Below are 18349 nucleotides of genomic sequence, written 5' to 3'. Positions count from 1 at the left end.
TTAAAATTTTCCATAGTTAGGGGAAACAGAAAAATGACTAATTTCATAAACTGGTAGAAGGTGTGTAAAATGGCACAACCCTGTCTGAAATTTGGTAATATATATAAAAATTCTAAAAATCTAAATATAGTTTTCCCCAGGAAGTTTATGACTAGGAATTTATCTCAAGGAAAGAAATGGGCAAATGTACAAAGATATTTATCAAAGAATGCTTGCTGCAAGATTGTAACAGTGGAAAACTTGAAAAAAATCATTCATAAATGGTGATTGGTTAAGGGATTTGTGGTACAATGTGAATGATGCCATTAAACGAAATGCAGCGACATGAAAAAGTGCCCATGGCATTTCGTTGCATGGGAAAAAATGGGTTATACATTTGAATATATAATACAACTTCTGTTTTTAAAAAGTGTGTGTGTAGGGCTAGGGATATAGCTCAGTTGGTAGACTGGCTGCCTCGCAAGCACAAGGTGCTGGGTTCAATCCCCAGCACTACAAAAAAAAATTAAAAAAAAAATAAAAAGTGTGTGTGTATGCGTGTAAGTATTCAAGTGTGTGTGTGTGTGTGTGTGTGTGTGTGTGTGTGTATGTAGGAGAGAGTGCCAGGATTTTCAACAAGTGTAAACAACAGTTCTCTGGGAAAGAGGATGGTAGGTGATCTCTATTTTCTGTTGAAACTTTGTCTTCTGAATTTTATAATGAACATAATTGCTTTTGGTAATCAGTAAAATAGTTATCAAAACAGAGAAAATTGCCACTGTTTAAAAATAAGGCAGATAGTCCTGTGATAAAGGTAAATTTCTTGCCCCCATAGCACATTCTTGTTTGCCCAAGCATGTATTATTATTTTCATAACTTTCATTGAAACTTCCCTAAAAGTAGAGAACTAGTATCAGCCCCAGGCCCTCCCTGAATTTTCTTAAGTGCTCCTAAATGTAGCTGAATGTATATCAAATGCTAGTAAACAGACATTGTTCCTGCTACATTCACCTCCTCCAATCCCATCAAACCAAATTTTAGTAGTAATAGAAATCTTTGAGCAGATAGGTCAGAGAATCTCTTGGGAGAAACATCAGCAGAACTCTTGCCATACATTTGACTCAACAGCAATGGTTCTCTGTGTAGGGTGTGAGAACCACTCGGGGGGTCTTGCTAAAAACACCGATTACTGGATCCCGACCCAAATTTCTGATTCAGTAGTCCTGAGATGGGCTCAAGGAGGTGCATTTCTAGCAAGTTCCCAGGTGAGGTTGACACTGCTGGTTCAGAAACCACACTTTGAGAACCACTGGCCAAGAAGAAATGAGAAGGCACCTACCAACTCTGGCAATCTCAGTACAAAATGTGATATTGTGAACACTCAAAAATGTATGGGGGGGATTTCATCTGGCGCCTTTGGTTGGTACAAAAGAAGAAAATCCCAGCATTGTTTCTGTATAGATCTGGAACCGCTAGATATGAGCAGTCTGTGGGTTACTTTTCAGGTTAGGAGAGGAGATTCCAGGCACCTGCAGCATGGTGGGCAGAATCCACTGGTAGCCGCTGAGAGAGAAGAGGTGATTGAAGTGCACAGCAGTGTTGATAACCGTGGCAGCGTACTGCCTGAGCAGGGCACTGTCTTCTGGGTGGAGGATCAGAGCACCGTTAAAAACGTTGAGGAAAAGCATGATTTCATCTCCCCAGGGGAATTCGCTCGGCATGCCCAGGAACATCTCTTCCAGGAGCTGGATCCACAAGCTTTTCTGAAGTGTGTCAAGGCCAAACAGTTCCTTCCCAGCTGTGAGAACATGAAACAGCAGAGACAGAATTAGTCCACACCAATCCCATCAGCAAAAGCAGGGGATCAAACGCCAGGGCGCTGCTGCTGTGCTCCATTTGTTCCAGCTCTGGGGTGAGCACTCTTGCTAAAAGGCTTTGCAGCACAGAGTGGCTGGCATGGGATGATGCTTCCTAGCTCTCAAAGGACTTTCATCAGCACCACTCTGACTGAACTCTGTGGGCAAGCCAGCGCAGGCATCTGCAGCACTCTCCTGCTCAAAAAGCTGAAGCTTTGAGAAAACGTAGAGAATGACAGGCTGGGATTAGTGCTTGGCCTTCTAACCACTTCTCAGGTTGGAGCTCTTTCCACTATTGCTCTGTCCCTTCTGCAGGCGGACACTGAAGCACAGAGATGCTAATTCAAGTAAATGGTACCAAATTAGTAACAGTAATAGAGCTGGGTTCCAAAGTGCGGCTCTTTCTATTTGTTTCTCTGTCTCTTCATTCAGATATAATTTGAATAAAATGCACACATCTTAAATGTAGAGTTCAATGAGTTTCAAAATATGCATTCATGGAACCAATACCTGGTCAATACATAGACAATTTTCATCACCTCCAAAAGTTCCCTCATGCCCTTTCCAGAAAGTTCATTTCTTAACCCAGAGGCAACCACTGTTCTGATTTCTGTCACCCCCAGTTAGTTCTGCCTTTCTGAACTTCATATACATCCTTGTTTTGTGTAGGGACTCCCCTCCCTACCACCAACCCCACACGGCTTCCTTACCATTCACCTTGAGTACTGCTCTCCAAGTTTAGTGCTTGGAATGGCAGCATCACTGCCTGGGGGGCAAGTTTGGGCCCCTTCCTGGAGTTCACTCATAGGTGGAGAACGGGGCTCAGCAATGAGAGTTTTAACAGGTCATCCTGATTGATGATTCTGGTGCACATTCAGGTTTGAGAACCACAGGTTCCCAGAACTGTCTGCTCATAAAGCTGCTCTCCCAGTGGGGGCAAAGCAAGGATGTGTGGAAAAGCCCTTGGGAGGAAAGGCTTTGTCCTGCCTGATACCTTGAGGATCACTGAAGAGTGAGAACTCGGCGTCTATGGCACTTCGAGGGAACGAGGGCAGGCGGAGAAGGTCTTCTTGAAGCATGGAGACGTGGGACTGTTTGTGGGCCGTGGGGATCTTCTGGGTGAGGGAGATGAGAAAAAGCACCCGCCCCACTTCCTCCAACTTCCGCGTGAACACCTAGCACGAAAGGAAAGCAGGAGCAGGATTAGGAACTTCTGAATTGCAGAATGAAGAAACTGGAGTAAAAAATTGGGTTGATAAGATGAAAAAGAAAAAGCAGAATGAGGGAGAGGTGCTTTTTACTTTATCACATAGAAAACAGACAACACTTCATAGACGCTCAGTCTCTGCTCCTGTTTGCTCTGCAGAAGGCAGTTTCTCACAGAGTGCAGCCTGGAGGAGCAGAAGACAGCATTGTCAAGACAGTTTAGTATTCCAAAAAGTGGGTGTCAAATGTGGACGATCTTCTCTTTCTGGGTTTCAATTGCTTACACAATTTCCTCCAGTGCCTTAAACTGTTTACTGGCAGTTCTGGGTTTGTCTCTTAAAAAGACTGAAATGGAATCAGGAAATACCTATCTTGAGATCAAAGTTCATGGGCCCTAATTGGTGTCCTTTGTCCCTGAGTTTAGGTGGCATGCACATGCACATGGGACTCTTGGTTCTTTCCCTTAGTTTCATTTCTCTTGATGATCAAGTGGGCAGTGGGATGCTTATCATAAGTAATAAGCAGCTGTAGAGGGAAATCCTGAGCTAGAACCATAGGCATCCATATTATCATCTCTCTGGGGAATTTTAAAGCCTTAAGATTCCAACTTGAAGTATGCAGAGAGAGTCTCATTTCATGGCACTTTTTTGAAATACGTTTTTAAAATATTTTCTTAAGCATGGTAAATACACACAAGTGGAGCACCAATATTGATTATGTTTTTATTGATTATTGATTATCCTCTGTCTGGGATTGTTTGGGTGAAAAAGTTTTAGAAGTTGTTTATATAAAATTTTTCATTTTTGCCCAACACCTCACACCTTGCAACACATTCAGTGTTTTCTTTCTTTCAAAAGTAATTTAGGTAGTTCATAGTAACTATTTTGCTTAAAATGACTTAAGAAGCACATGAAAATATTTTTGGATGGTTTCAAGTCCAGTTACTATCCTTGACATGTGCAGAAAAACAAATGACATGATCAAGTGTCCTGAAATTCTTATTTAAAAAAAATTAATACATAGACAATATTAAAACTGTATTGACTTTAGAATTGTGTACTAAAGCATATTTTGCATGAAGAATGGAGAGTTTCTTTAAGGTCAAAGTCTGATTTGAGGTTATATATGTGAATATTATTCTGATCTTCAATCTTAAACCTAAAGACAACTACTTGATTTTGTCTGTGTTTTAAGAAACAATATTAAGATCATATCCCTGGTCAGTGGCAGAGCTGGAACGGAATACAATCTCTGATCCTTAGTTCAATGCTTTTTTCAGGAATAACAATATTGATCCCTTTTACTTTTTTTTTTATGATGGTGGAAACTTCTGAGGTACTGATCTAGTGGCTACAGTGTAAGTACTTCTAAACCTGTTTCACAAAAATATGAAATGAATATCATACTCAGAAATGAGTGGGTAAATAAATCAGAGGATTTCTATTACTTATATCCAATAATTCATCACAGCATTATTCTACATGATTTTTTCTTAATGCCTATACACCATCCAATTTATAACATGTAACACACTGTTTTGGGAACAATCTATTGAACAAGGTCATTCTTCCATTCTTTCCAGAGAGGATCACAAGAAGGAAGCTCAGGGTGGGCAACACATTCACAGATGATCTGTTCCAATGACGTGACAACATAGGGTAGAAATGAGTGGTCAGACACCTGTTTCTGAATGAGCTCCTGTCCCTTCTCTGGACGCATGTGTACAAGATTCAGCTGTGGAGATACTGACCTCCGGAAGGGATAAATATCTCGAACATAGGTCTGTGTGGATTACACAAAAAGAGAGAAAAAGACTTAAAATGGTTAAATTTTACTCATTTCCTCTTTACCCAAAGGTCAAACAAAGAAGTTCATTTGTTTCCTAATGGTTTTGGGTCTTCCTAATTTTATGCTTTGAATTATAAAGAAAAAAGGAAAGAAAAAAAGAAAGAAAGAAAGAAAGGGAAGACCAAAACTAGACAAAACAGAGACGTCAAACCCCTGCTTAGAAAAGCTTCGACCCATCCAGGTGGGGTGCCCTTTCCAGGCACTGGGTGCCATGTTAGGGGCGAAGCAACCAGAGGCAACATACTAGAGGACATTCTGGAAGGAGAAGGTCACCAAAAGGTCATCCTGAGGGGCCTTTGGCTTATGAGAGCAGGTCACCATGGCCATGTTTAACATAGAAAAATAACCGAGAACGGCATTAAAAATCTCAACAGACACACACAGTTACTATAAGGGTGACTTAATCTTTTACTTTGACATAATTATGGTGAATAACCATGTGCCTTACCTGGCTTACCTCCTTCCATTATAACAACTGGCCTCATGCAGAAACTATCATCACCTTCACATTACAAAGGGCACTGAAGGACAGAAAGGTAAAGCAACCCATCCAAAGTCACACAGACCCAAGAGGCCACACTCCGCACCTCCAAACGACAAGCCTCCCTCAGTGCCAGCTGTGCCTATGAAAGGCACTTTGAACCTTTGGCACAAAACACAAGCATCTTTACTGCAGTCTCACCTTATTGTAGTGGATAAGATTCCATCGCTTATCCATCAGGAAATAATGTGTCGACTGGGACTCAGGGATGTTGAAAAACTCCAGACACTCCTAGAACAATAGCAACAAATTTTAATATGTGTTTATCAGGAACATATTATTTGCTAGTTAATAAAATAGAAGACACAAATATTGAAAAAACAAGATAATTTCTTGTAAGGACTTTTTAAAAAGTATGTATTATATATGTATATGTGAGAGTATATATTCATAGAGAATTATACAAAAATGATGCAATAAAGATTAATTATGTAATGTAAACTGTCTGCTATCACAGTGCCCAAAGATGTTCACTTATAATTCAGATTGAGTGATGGACTGTGGAGACACAGTGGCACCTACTGGTCTCAATATCAAGAAAAAGCATGTTTAGTAATAGCATTAAGGAAATCCAAAGCATAATACATTGGACACTTACTACTTACTGTACACTAGGCACAGTGCTTTCCATTTACATAACCTGAACTAGCATCCCAGAACTGTTGAAAAGAAACTTAAGACTAAAGAGGCCCTATTATCTGATTTGGGTCACGCTGGCCACGGGGGAGTCAGGTTTGAACCTGCTGTCCAATTCATGCCATCCTATCATTCAACATGTGCATACAAATGGAACAGTTATTGAATTTTGCTTCACTGGGCCTTAGAAAATCTCTGGAGATGTCTGGATAAAGCCTGAAGGAGAAGGAATAACTCCTTCTACTAAAATAAAATATACAAAGTCTGGCAAAAGTGAGTTTTTAGGAGGCTCTTTCTACTTACATCTGGGTCCAGAGTTATGTTCCAGAAAATTTGGTTACTAAAATTTGACCTTCAGACAAATGGGGAATTACTGTACTAGTTTACTCACTATTTTACCTTAAGAATCTTGCAGGCAACTGTAGCTATTGATTACATTTCTTTTTAGGAGAATCGTTGCCATAAATACTAGAAAATACTTTCTTGATCCACCTGATTTATTCTAAGGAATATATTTTCTGTTTCACCAATAATTTCTATTGGTGATAAGTAAAGCTGTATATAGATTCAACTGGGTGCCACAAAAGGGGTCTCTGGCATGATCATCAGCTAACAGCTAAGGGTTACCCCAGTGCCATCAGTGGGCAAAACCAGGTCACCTCCAGAACAATCACAAGTGATCCAAGGAAGCTCCTAAGGTGGAATTCACAGAGTTCCAGGGAAGTGAGGAGCAAACATCAGAGATCATGTTGCTGCTACAGCCAAGACAGGACTCGCCTGACTTGACCTGCTTCAATGCAGATCTAAAAATGTCAGTGAAAACTGGGGAAAATGATATAAGTACCTAATAGTGGAGCAGATTCTCAGAGAGTAGAGAATAGTGCACATTCCTTCTGAGACAGAAAATTGCCATTTATTTCTAAAATGTGACCATAGGCATTGTCTATAAAAATTGTTTCTATCAAAGGTCATTCCTACCTTCAACAGGGCTTCAAACTGAGTGTCTTCATGGACTGGTAACTGGGTTGGAATATCACACTCGTTCTGTCCATGAACTACCAAGGTTTTGGTACCTACAGATAATAAAAATCACAATAAATGGACTCCACTGTAGGTAAGTTTGTATTTAAAGCAGAAAAACTTAAAATACTATCAAATTCATTTTTATTTTATTGTTAGTAATTGCTTAATAGGAGATGAGTGTTGTACTAATTGTATTCCTTTATTCATAGTTGGATGTATATTTTAAATATGTTCACTTCTTAAACAATAACAGCCACCATTTATGGAGTTCCCAATTCTTTGACCTGCATAATTGTATTTAAGTCTCCTGGCAAACCCAGACATGATTTTCATCTTACAAATTAGAAATATGAGAGAAATTGAGAAATTTTTTTTTTTTTTTTTGATACCGGGGATTGAACCCAGGGGTGCTTAACCACTGAGCCACATCCCCTACCCTTTTTATTATTTTATTTGGAGATAGGGTCTCACTGAGTTGCTTAAGGTCTCACTATATTGCTGAGGTTGGCTTTGAACTCACAATCCTCCTGTCTCAACCTCTCAAGCCACTGGGATTACAGGTGTGCAATACCGTGCCCAGCTACAGAGAAATTGAATAACATATTCAAATACATGTATTTATTTAGTGGAAGAGTCAAATTTAAATCTTAAACACTGCAACAAATAATATATTCCGTATTTTAAATGAGATAACCTGGCAATGACAGTTGAGAAAATATAAACAAAGATATTAGCAAAACCAAAAACAAGTACCTGAAATGTTGTTTAAATGCACATTTTCTATATTCTACTTTAGCTGGTTAAAACAGATTTATTTTACTTCATTCATTAATTACAAACCTTTGTGACCATTATGATATACCTGGACTTCTAACAACTTGTTCTAAAGTGTGTGCGTGAGCAAATGAATTTTACTGTAACAAAAACTGATCATTTTTTCGGATACTCTATAGAACATACAGATATACAACTATTTATGGAAGGATCAGGTATGGCAGCAAGTATTTTATGTACTTAAACTCATTTATTTCTTATGACTGAGAAGTATGAAATATGTTCCTATTTTGCGCACAAGAAAGCATTGCAAAGCGAAGGTCTTTTCACAGCTGATACTAGTTCTATGACTAATAAGTGGCAGAGCTGACTTACCACAGACTTCTTTGCTGCCAAACCTGTGTTCTCATCTATGAATCATTTTGCCTTTCCCTTTATTTTTATTCGTGCATCACCTCTTATTTTCATAGTCACTGAACAAGGATAAAGGCTTGGTAAAATCTTTTTATCTTAAGGACAAACAAGCTATGTGAAATGAAAAGGAACTGTATCTAGAGTTTATATCACACTTCGTGTTCTTTTGTAATTCTCCTTCTTCCTGCTTTTCCCTTTTCCAATTTTTCATAAAGCCATCTCTCACTGAGTGTGCGAAGGACTGGGGTCCATGCCATGCAGACAATATCATTCTCTTTGCAGTGCCAAAAATTCACTCAAAAAGACTTTCAGTTCAGCTGTCCTCTGCGAGAGACTTAAATAAATCTTTAACCTTGGCAGCCCTTCGAGGACTGATTCACAAGGATCTCAGCCCTGATGTGTCCCTTTTCATCTGGCAACTGCTAACTTTTTAACGGAGCTATTGTTTTTCCTCTGATTGTATTACACAAAGAATTCTTTGATGCACTCAATTCTCAGGGTCAGAACTCTGAAAATTTTCTCATGAATGAAAGAGCACCATGGTCTTTCAAAGGGCTATTCATAATTTTTTTTTTTTAAATTTACATCTTCCAAAAGCAATGGAGTACCTGGCATGGAAGCAGTCACCAGGAGCTTTACTTCACACTGCTCCTTCTTCATTGTCTGCTTGAGGTCCTTGAAGAAAAGGCCCTCCACGTACCCAACCACCTCCCACAGGAAAGTCAGAGTGGCTGAAATGGCATCCATCCCCCATTCACAAGGGGTTCGCACGAAGTACATGATCAGTCCCACCTGAAATCAGAACAGGAGTTCACAAAGCCACAGAGATCCTGAGCTCACATTCTCATTTCCTCGGCTTTCCTTTGTTCAGCTGAATCTTCTCCTGTGACTTCTCATTCTCTGTTTAAATACTTCTCTAACACTTTCAATGGCAGTAATCAGGACAGGGTGGAACTGGAAAACTGAACAAACAGACTTCCATATTTTTGTGTATAATTAAAATGACCAATTCTTAAGGAGAAGGCAGAAAATCATGCTTGCAGACATTATATCTCCTAGTAGCTCAGGTACACAAGTCACCCAAAATTAATCTGTACATGATGTTTATCCAAGAACCAACTGCAGCAAATAGTCTCAAATGTCTAATGGTCCGAACCTAAGAATACCCGGCTTTGCTAAGTCAGTGAATTCAAATTTTTTTGTGTGTGTCCTCTAAAACACTGAAAAATGTGCCATTTAGCACAGATTAAAGTTGACCTTTAAAATGTCTCCTAAGTCTAATTTTTAAGTAGGAGGTAGAATGCTAAACATTCTACAAAATAAGGTGAGGACCGACTGTCATTGGAATATTTGCTGTAACAACTCTTAACTACCCTATTCAATCATGCACAACAAAATCAGAAAAGAATAATGTAAACTTTTCCCTGTGGGTTTTAGCCATTGTTTCTTGAAAAATTCAGCAGTCCTGGGAAACTTCTAGGTTACACTGAAAGAGTCAGGGTCACTAATCTAATTTGTTTTGATGGTTCTGAATGTTAATGCCTTAATGAGGGTCAAACCTCACCTCTAGCAGAAATCTGTAATCAGATGGAAAAGGGATGGGCTTAAAGTGCCTTCATCAGTCAGAAGTGTGACTTCCTTAAAACTAATATGTATTTCGGATTCTTTCTGTTTTACATGCTGTCAGAACATCCAGGTGGTGACTGACATGGCAGACAAGCTCCAGAACTGGTTCATGCTTATTAAGAATTTGAGATGTATTCCCTTAGAACTATCTAGGCATCAAGCCTTTGCAAAAGTCTTCACATACCCACAGTTACTCTTGCCCCACGCTGAAGTTGCCAGGTCAAGTCAAACAGTGGATTTATGTCCCTGACAGTCTGGAGATTGTGGGTCAGTGTTGCCAACATCCCCACCATCTACGCCTATGACAGCAATTAGAAAAAAGGAATGTCTCATAAGAGTAATGTTTAAAAATGACTCTACCCTTCACTGTTTTGTCTTTCTGAATACAAGATCCTTTTCCTAGTCCACCCAAAGCAGACATCTGCCTGGGACTTGGGGAAAGATGACAGTCTGGACAGAAATGCAAAGATAGGAAGGTATATTCATGCCAAGTAAGATTTTAAGATTTTATAGCAAGGTCCAAGTATGGCCAGGTCTTTTCTCTATTAGCTTATCAGTAACCTGGGAGGATTTATGTCCAACTCTAAGAATCATTTAGAATGGACAGAAGGAGAGTATGGTAGAAGAAAAATTAAATGTTCATCTACTTGTTGCAAAACTAAAGGCCGGAGGAGAATAATGGTCTAGGTAAACATTTCCCATATTCAATGACCTGGGCAGGTATGCGGGCAAGTGAGGGTAACATTGAAAGGTCTTTTGCCTCCAGTCTCTGGGTTTCTGACAGAAGTTCATCTCAAAACTATTCCATACCTACCCAGATGCAATGTAAACTTGGCAGGGCACATACTCACACTGAGGGAGGCTCTGACATTTGGCTTTGCCAATCTACCTTTGCTTTTGGAGTGACAGAGCCAGGACTCAAAAACAGTGGACCCTTGACTGGAGAGTCTTCCAGATGGAAATGCTATAGGCTGCAGTAGCTGAACAGGACACCCCTGCTGGTGGACTTCCTACGCTGGAGCCATATGGGACTCAGGGAGGAACTCAGGGGCATTTACAGTACCAGCCAGAGTTGAGGTGAGATTGAGACTTCCAGCAAATACCACTGGGAGCTGACAGGCCTCATGTTTCCAGAGCCAAGGGCTTCAGCTTTTGCCAACCTGGCATCTAGCCACCCGTCAGACAAAGAACATTATCTCACAAGTAGAGCAGCCAGAGGAAACGCAGGGACAGACCGTGAAGAAAGGTCTTTTTTCTCTCCCCCACTCCACATGGCTTTTACAAACAAAAGCAGTGGGAAGGAGGAGGCTTCCTAGAGAAAAAGCATTTTATTCAAGGAAGACTGAATACTATCCAAATGTACTGTTCATATTTTTGTATCAGTCTGAACTTATAACTAGATTGGACACTTATTTATATTTTTCCCTTGCCAACCAGCAAGTGGGTACTCAGGAAGACCAAATTAGTCATAGACAAGAGAAAGGGATTACAAATACTCTCTGCCCATGGAGTTGTAGTGTGAGTTAAATTTGTCACCCAGCTATGGATGCATATGCATATACATATGGACGAGTATTTCCCTGAAGATAGAAAGGGAGAAAGAAAGGCGTTCTCCCAACAGAGACATTAATTTGGCTTTCTGTCTGCCTGAATTAAGGCATAGTTTCAAAGAAGAGTCATCATATCCCAGTCTCCGAACTGCATATTCATGTGGAGAAACTGGTAAGACCTGAAGTGTCAGGAAGGAGTTTTCACATTGGGTTTAAGCATAGATAGCTGTCATGGAAAAATTCACTTACAAATATTTTCTACCTAGGGAAATACTTTCTCCTGTGTGTGTGTGTGTGTGTGTGTGTGTGTGCACGCACACACTTTAAATGGCAATACAGGAAAAGGGAATGAATGTCTAAAAATGACATGAACCAAAATAAGGAAGTCGCATAATGCTAAAGAAAGACTGGGGAAACACGTTTGTGGAGTATCCATAATGCGCCAAAGATTGTGGAGGGCAGGGTCTTCCTCCATTAAGAGTGGTGGACTTAACTAAGATTCACCTCTGTCACTCTATTATTGAAAACTTATTTTTTAGAAACCCTAAGACTTTTATTTCATATTCCTGTTTTATACTTGAAAATCAACATGATCTATTGACTACTGAAACTCACCAAGTAGTTGAATAGGATATGAGATGTCTGAGCAGGAAAGTCTCCAATATTTAAGAGAAGTTTGCGCAGCATGTACATTAACTCATCCTGGGGAAAAAAAAAAAAGCAGAATTTTAATGTCTTGTTCAGGTGCCAACCTGTAGGAAATAAAATTAGGGGAGGATTATTTTTACTTTTGCTCAGATGTTAATTTCAATTACGTTGAACATTTTAATATATTTATGTGATATTTACACATATATACTTATCTGACACTTAGTATTTAACTAATCTGTAACACCTTTCCTCTAGGAGCTAACATAAATATCACTGAGGAGTAGTCTTTTTTTTTAAACAAAACTTTACACTGTATCTATAGGTTATGGGGAAACCATTAGAGTTGCATATTTAGTTAACTATTTGCCATGGCATGCCCTCCAGGTGTGGTAGGAATGTAAAGAGGAACTTTGTTGAGAAACAATTAAACAAACCAACTTTATTGAACTTTTGAACTTCATAATTCTGTTTCCCAAGTTTTGAGTTAATAAGAAAGTCAAGGCCAAGAGAAGATAACGGAGCCATAACTGACCTTACTTGCAGAAATTAAACCTACTCTTCCAGTGAATATGACCATAATGTAGAAACAAATAATTATTAATCATCAGTATATTTTTTTGTTGTTCAACAAGCTACGTTTATGTGGCATAATTTTCTTATAGGGTGGTCTGGCAAATTAGCTTTTTGACTAAAGAAGAGTATTCACATATTATAATAATCCCACTTGTATCACAGACTATCAAGCACTCAGAATTTGACAAATGTATCCAATATTAACAACATTATACTGGATTTAATCTTTGTCCAAAATATTGAGACTCTTTCAGTCTGAGGGTCATCACCAGCAACGTACCATATACGTGGCAATGTCAAGTAACACATTTAAAAGAAAACAGCAAAATTTAACATCGCTCATCATCATTTAAAAAAAATTCTCTTTGGCTATGTGTGAGAGGACACTGATGTTGCATGCACTATACAGAATCTTTAGCTTGCTTTTAACCATGTTCACATTCATAACTACACTGTAAAGGAAGAGGAATTTACTTGTCTATTGCTGATCGTCAGTTTTTCCAGAAAATGTCGAAGAACTGTTGATGGATCTTCAATTAGACAATTCCATAAGACTTGTTGGGCCACAGCACTCACTTTAGAAGAGGAAAAAAATTGGACATTTGTCTTAAATGGAGATAAGTCTATTACATAGTATTCAAACAATTTACCAAGCTTAGTCTCTCCATTTTGCCTTAGAAAGGTTCTCTGAACTCTTTTTCGTTTGAAAGGTATTTCTTCTTTTTCTTGTTGTCACTGAACATTTCACATGTAAAGAAAAGTTAAGAAAAAAGTGTAGGGTGGTCTCTGGGTATAAGCATTACAAATAAGACCTTTGTGAATGCATGCAGTTGTCTGTTATGGAAACTACAATAATATTAGCAGTGGTAAGTCTTTATCAAAGTCATATTTCCTTGCTTATGGCATGAATTCCTAAAGTAATTATTTAGTTTTGGAAAATATATTTTGGTTAAAGTGCACATTAATTAGAGATGGTCTTTTAAAGTTCACATGGATACTTTAAATAGTATCTCTTTCAGTAAATTAGTTAAACCAGATTAATTAAGTTCCCAGTACTAATGAGAGAGTCTTAGAAATAAATAATTAGTTCTCATGAGAAATGATACTCTATTACTTTGGAAAAAGTGGTCAGGCTCCGTTTACCTGGAAGTGGCCAGGCTAGGAAAGTCAGTGGGCAAAGGGATCAGTCTGAACAGCATTCTCACTTCTGTTAGTTTTCAAAACTAGGTGTATAGAATTTAGCATGGATTTATCCTTCAGTCAATATTTTCAACACGTGATACCAATTTTTGCTTCAGAAATTCACCATCCAACTAAAATTCAGAGCCTTATAAATCAATAATATGAATAAGAAACATATAAATATTAAGCTTTAGCTTTCTTGTATCCCTCTAAATAATTTTGAAAGGTGGGGGTTTTTTGTTTGAATGAAACTGGTTGAAAACATATCTTTACAATATTTTTTATTCTCATTGTTCTAAGCAGTTTGATGCTTAAAATCTGGAATATACAGAATCCCACAAAGGGAAAAATAAAAAGGGGAAGATTACCGATCCTAAAAATAGCTATGAAGAGTCTAAGGCTGTCCTTTCATATACATGAAATATATACTTAACATGTATGTTGAAACATTATATAAAAAACATTGTTTTAGACTCAGTTTTTCATTTAGCTATATAAAGAACAGTTTTTATGTTAATATTCTAGATTGTGATTTCTTATGTGTACAGAATACTTTTAACTGGCAGTAGAAAGATTAACTAATTTAATTGCCTGTGGTATAGGGCATTTAAATTCTTTCCAGACATTTGTTTTTTAAAATATAATGTTCAATGTACAATGTCCTTTATAAACCTTTTTATAGTCTTCATGTTTGCTTTAGGAAATTGCTAGAAACCAATTTTTCACACTTTTTTTTTAAAGTCACATAATGAAACCCTATTCCAGAATGCTTGCACCAAATTTTATGCTTGAACACAAGTTGTGAGGCTGCTCTTTTTCCTGCCTCTTCACCAACTGTGGGTATTTTAATTTAAAGAAAGCTTTGCCTATTTTGTAACCGACAGAAGAACTTTCATTATTGCTTCAAATAACACTGCTGTTTACAGGTGTTAAGGGCCATAGACTGTTCATATTCTTCGCTCATTTTTTCTACAGGGGTTTTTAAAAATCAATACTGAGTTTTAACTTTATTCTTAATTCAAGGATTTAAGAATAGTAACCTTTTGTCTGTCACATGTATAACTTCTCCTTCACCCTAGTTTATCATTTCATTTTGCAAGTAGGAAAGATGGCTTTGGTGGTATCAAATGAAGAGCTAAAATTTCTAAGGTGGACAAAGTCACTGTTTGATTTCCACTTTGATTAAGTAAGTGTTATTTTGTTTTCTGGTCATAAAAAATGTTCCTGGACCGAACTACTTCTTTTAAATGTAATTTATTGGTTATACAAGTATGGGAGGAGGAAGACATAACATTATGAGATAAGGAAGTCTGTGGCATAGCAGACTGACACTATGCTACAAGAGTGGTAGTGTTGGTATTCTATGCCACAAATCCATAATTATACTATATGCATAAAACCACTCAACCTGTGTTCAGTAGATAACATGCTCAAGAGAAACCTGCTGTTCTCCATCAGAGGAACCGTTAAGACCTGACTGAAGGTCTGACGGGTCCACACCATACCTGCTACTCCATCCTCCCGCACCTCCCCGTCCTCCATGAGGTGAACGATGGGGAGCACCGCTGCACAGATGCATGCTGGGAACACTGCCTGCGGGGGCTGCGGCACGTGGTGGTTTGGTGTGTGTTCTGTGGTGTGCTCCTCGTCTGGGGCGGGAGACAAAATCAGGGTGATTTCCCCAGTGATTCTAATACAACAACATTTCAGTTCAGTTCCATTCTTATCGGGTTAGTGGTATGACCCACAACAATGACAAAATTATTAGAATTTTTTAAAAGTTGGATTTATACAGTGTCTTCTTCTGTTAAATAACAAGACCAATCCATTTCACAAATACTGCCTTTTTTTTTTCTTGTTTTATAGAGAAAGAGGCATGGACATTCTCAGGTAGATCAGCTCACAACATGATCTCAAAGACAACATTTTAAGTGGAGACTAAGTGGTTTTTCACAGATGTAACTGGGAGTGGTAAGTATGAATACAGAGTAGCAGAACACACACACACACTTCAGGCAAGAATAACACTGCCCACTTGTATTAATGTTCTTATGTTCATTGATAAATATGATTAATAATAAATTTGACAATTATTTCATATGGGAATAAAATAAAAAGACATAGATTTAGTAGTCAAGGAAGGTAGGATAGGCCTTTTACAGCTCATCAATATGAAAAGAAACTTATTTTTATTATTACTACAAAGTAATTCATTTCTCTAGAGTGCTTAAAGTACAGGGAGTCCTTGATTCTCATATTTCAATGTATGTGGGATTTTAGAGGTCTTATGAAGGACTGGAGGGTAAGAGATTTACTCAGTTGCTCTCAGTCCTGGTTTCACACTAGATAAATGTGAAAATCTTTGAACAGTATATAGACAGACACACTGGGTAGGCACTTATGGAATAATAATAAAGATCCCCAAATCTGCCACAAAAGCAATGAGAACGCTAGCAAATATAGTCAAAATAAATGTTCTCAGGACTTTTTAAATTAACCAAAAGCTTAGAACAATTTCAGGAGTTTTTGTTAAAAATTAAAGGATAGAACCTTGGTATGATTGCTGGCATTTCTGCTTTTTAACTTTCCCTTTTCACTTTGGCCTTTCTCTGGTCCTTAGTAGGCTTGGAAATTAGTAGCTGCACATCCATGAGAGATGTGAATACCAGGAGCCTAATAGCCTCTGGGGTGATAGCAGGTTTGAAGTTCCCTAAAGCCTAGTCATCAGAGAACTGTCCCTACTTGAACTATTTAGCCGCTACATGGAAAATACCCATGTGGAGGACTTGTCTTTATTTGACTTGGCTCAGTGCTTGCTTAGTGCAAAGGATTTATACCCAGGGCATTGGCCAAAGAGAATTAGCAAAAACAACTCTCTCACATTACAGCTGCCTGAGGTGCTTATGTTAGCTGGGACAAGCAAGAGGCTACAGAAAAACATAAAGGAAAATCTGGAGAACCTAGGTCTCTGACAAATTCATGGTATCTTTAGATGGCTGTATGCATTTGCAAGGGTGTGCTCATGTTCATGAAAGACCTAAATTCCTAACTCTCACTTTTGGCTGATCTTGAGACTCTGCCCAAGCAGAAAGTGAAACAGTGAAGGGTAAGGCAGAGTCTTAAAATACTGAAACATGGAAGGTGGCTCAATACATCTATGGTGCCCTCAAGCAAAGGCCAGGAGACTCATTAGTACACGGTATTTAAGAAAAATCTGTCTAATCATTACCTGATTGCTAATTTAACTGAGAAGAGATTTCAGTGATCACACTCAAGAAAATATGCAGATTTTTAAAAATTAGTCCAGAAAAGTCAGTAACCAAGCAAATAATAACACAACTACCAGCAACAATATGCGGAAGCTAGAGAAGGAATATAAGTGAGGGGAGATCTCATGAAAATGGAAGGGAAGGGAGGGGACCAGGGGTTAGGAGAAAGGGAAGGAAAGAAGTTGACCAAATTATGCTACATGTGAATATGAGTATGTCATAACGAATCCCACTATTAAGTATAATTATAAGGTACCAACAAAAGTTATTTTAACAAACAAATGAACATTACTCAAATATATAGTATTTGAGTCTCAGTTTCAGAGACACAAATAAAATGGAAGTAAGAAGGATGGAAAAAGATAAGCCACACAGACAATAATAATTAAAAAACTGGAGTGTCTTATTATTATCAGACAAGTTGAAATTTAATATGAAAAATTTACCTAGAGGCAAAGAAAGACATGTTGTAATGATAAAAGGATCAATCTATTAGGAAAATCATATACACATCTGCACCTAACAACAGGGCCCTAAAACATGAAGCAAAAACTGACAATTAAAGGGAGAAATAGACAATTCAACGGTAATCACCAGAGACTTCACTACCCCACTTTCAATAATGTTTAAAACAACTAGACAGAATTTGTCAAGGGAAAAGAAGACTTGAACAACATTATAAACCAACTGGACTTAACATACATCTAAAATAAAAATAAAACACTCTTCTGAAGCATAGGTCAGAATGTAGGCAAACAAGGCTCAATAAATTTAAAAAGGTGAAATAATATGTTTTCTTACCCTAAGGGATTAAATGAGATATCAATAACAGTATAAGAACTTGGAAATTCACAAATATGTGGAAATCAAACAACTAATTCTAAATAACCAATGGTCAAATATTGAATCACATCATAAAATACTGTTCTTTGAAAAGATCAATAAAGTTGACAAACCTTTGGGTAGACTGAGAAAAAGAAAATTAAAAAAAAGACTCAAATTATCAAAACTGAGGACCAAAGAGCACATATCACTACCAATCATAACTATCAACATAATAAGGATTATAAAGGAATATTAAGAACAAGTATACACAAGATTAAATACACAAGTCTCTAGGAAAGGCATAATCTATAGAAGTGGACTACGGAAGAAATAGATAATTTGAATAGATTTATATCAAAGAGATTGATATGGTAATAAAAAAAACTTTCTACAACA

General features: G+C 37.9%; 1 protein-coding gene across 7 annotated transcripts in view; it reads right to left on the bottom strand.

Annotated features, from left to right (window-relative positions):
• Unc80 (unc-80 homolog, NALCN channel complex subunit) overlaps positions 1-18349 on the bottom strand; it is a 206871-nt gene that overhangs the window by 48643 nt on the left and 139879 nt on the right. For all 7 annotated transcript variants that reach the window (XM_047544569.1, XM_047544573.1, XM_047544570.1 and 4 more), the window contains 9 exons: positions 15365-15508; positions 13152-13252; positions 12069-12155; positions 8886-9069; positions 7045-7139; positions 5572-5661; positions 4722-4823; positions 2830-3010; positions 1509-1777 (listed from right to left, as the gene is read on the bottom strand). In XM_047544569.1, coding sequence (XP_047400525.1) covers positions 1509-1777; positions 2830-3010; positions 4722-4823; positions 5572-5661; positions 7045-7139; positions 8886-9069; positions 12069-12155; positions 13152-13252; positions 15365-15508 — 1253 coding nt within the window. The remainder of the gene's footprint in view (positions 1-1508; positions 1778-2829; positions 3011-4721; positions 4824-5571; positions 5662-7044; positions 7140-8885; positions 9070-12068; positions 12156-13151; positions 13253-15364; positions 15509-18349) is intronic.

This window comes from Sciurus carolinensis, chromosome 3 (genome assembly GCF_902686445.1).
Source record: "Sciurus carolinensis chromosome 3, mSciCar1.2, whole genome shotgun sequence".
In the NCBI taxonomy this organism is placed as follows: domain Eukaryota; kingdom Metazoa; phylum Chordata; class Mammalia; order Rodentia; family Sciuridae; genus Sciurus; species Sciurus carolinensis.
The sequence above is the reverse complement of the archived record's forward strand: the minus strand, read 5'-3'. Positions and strand labels throughout refer to the sequence as shown.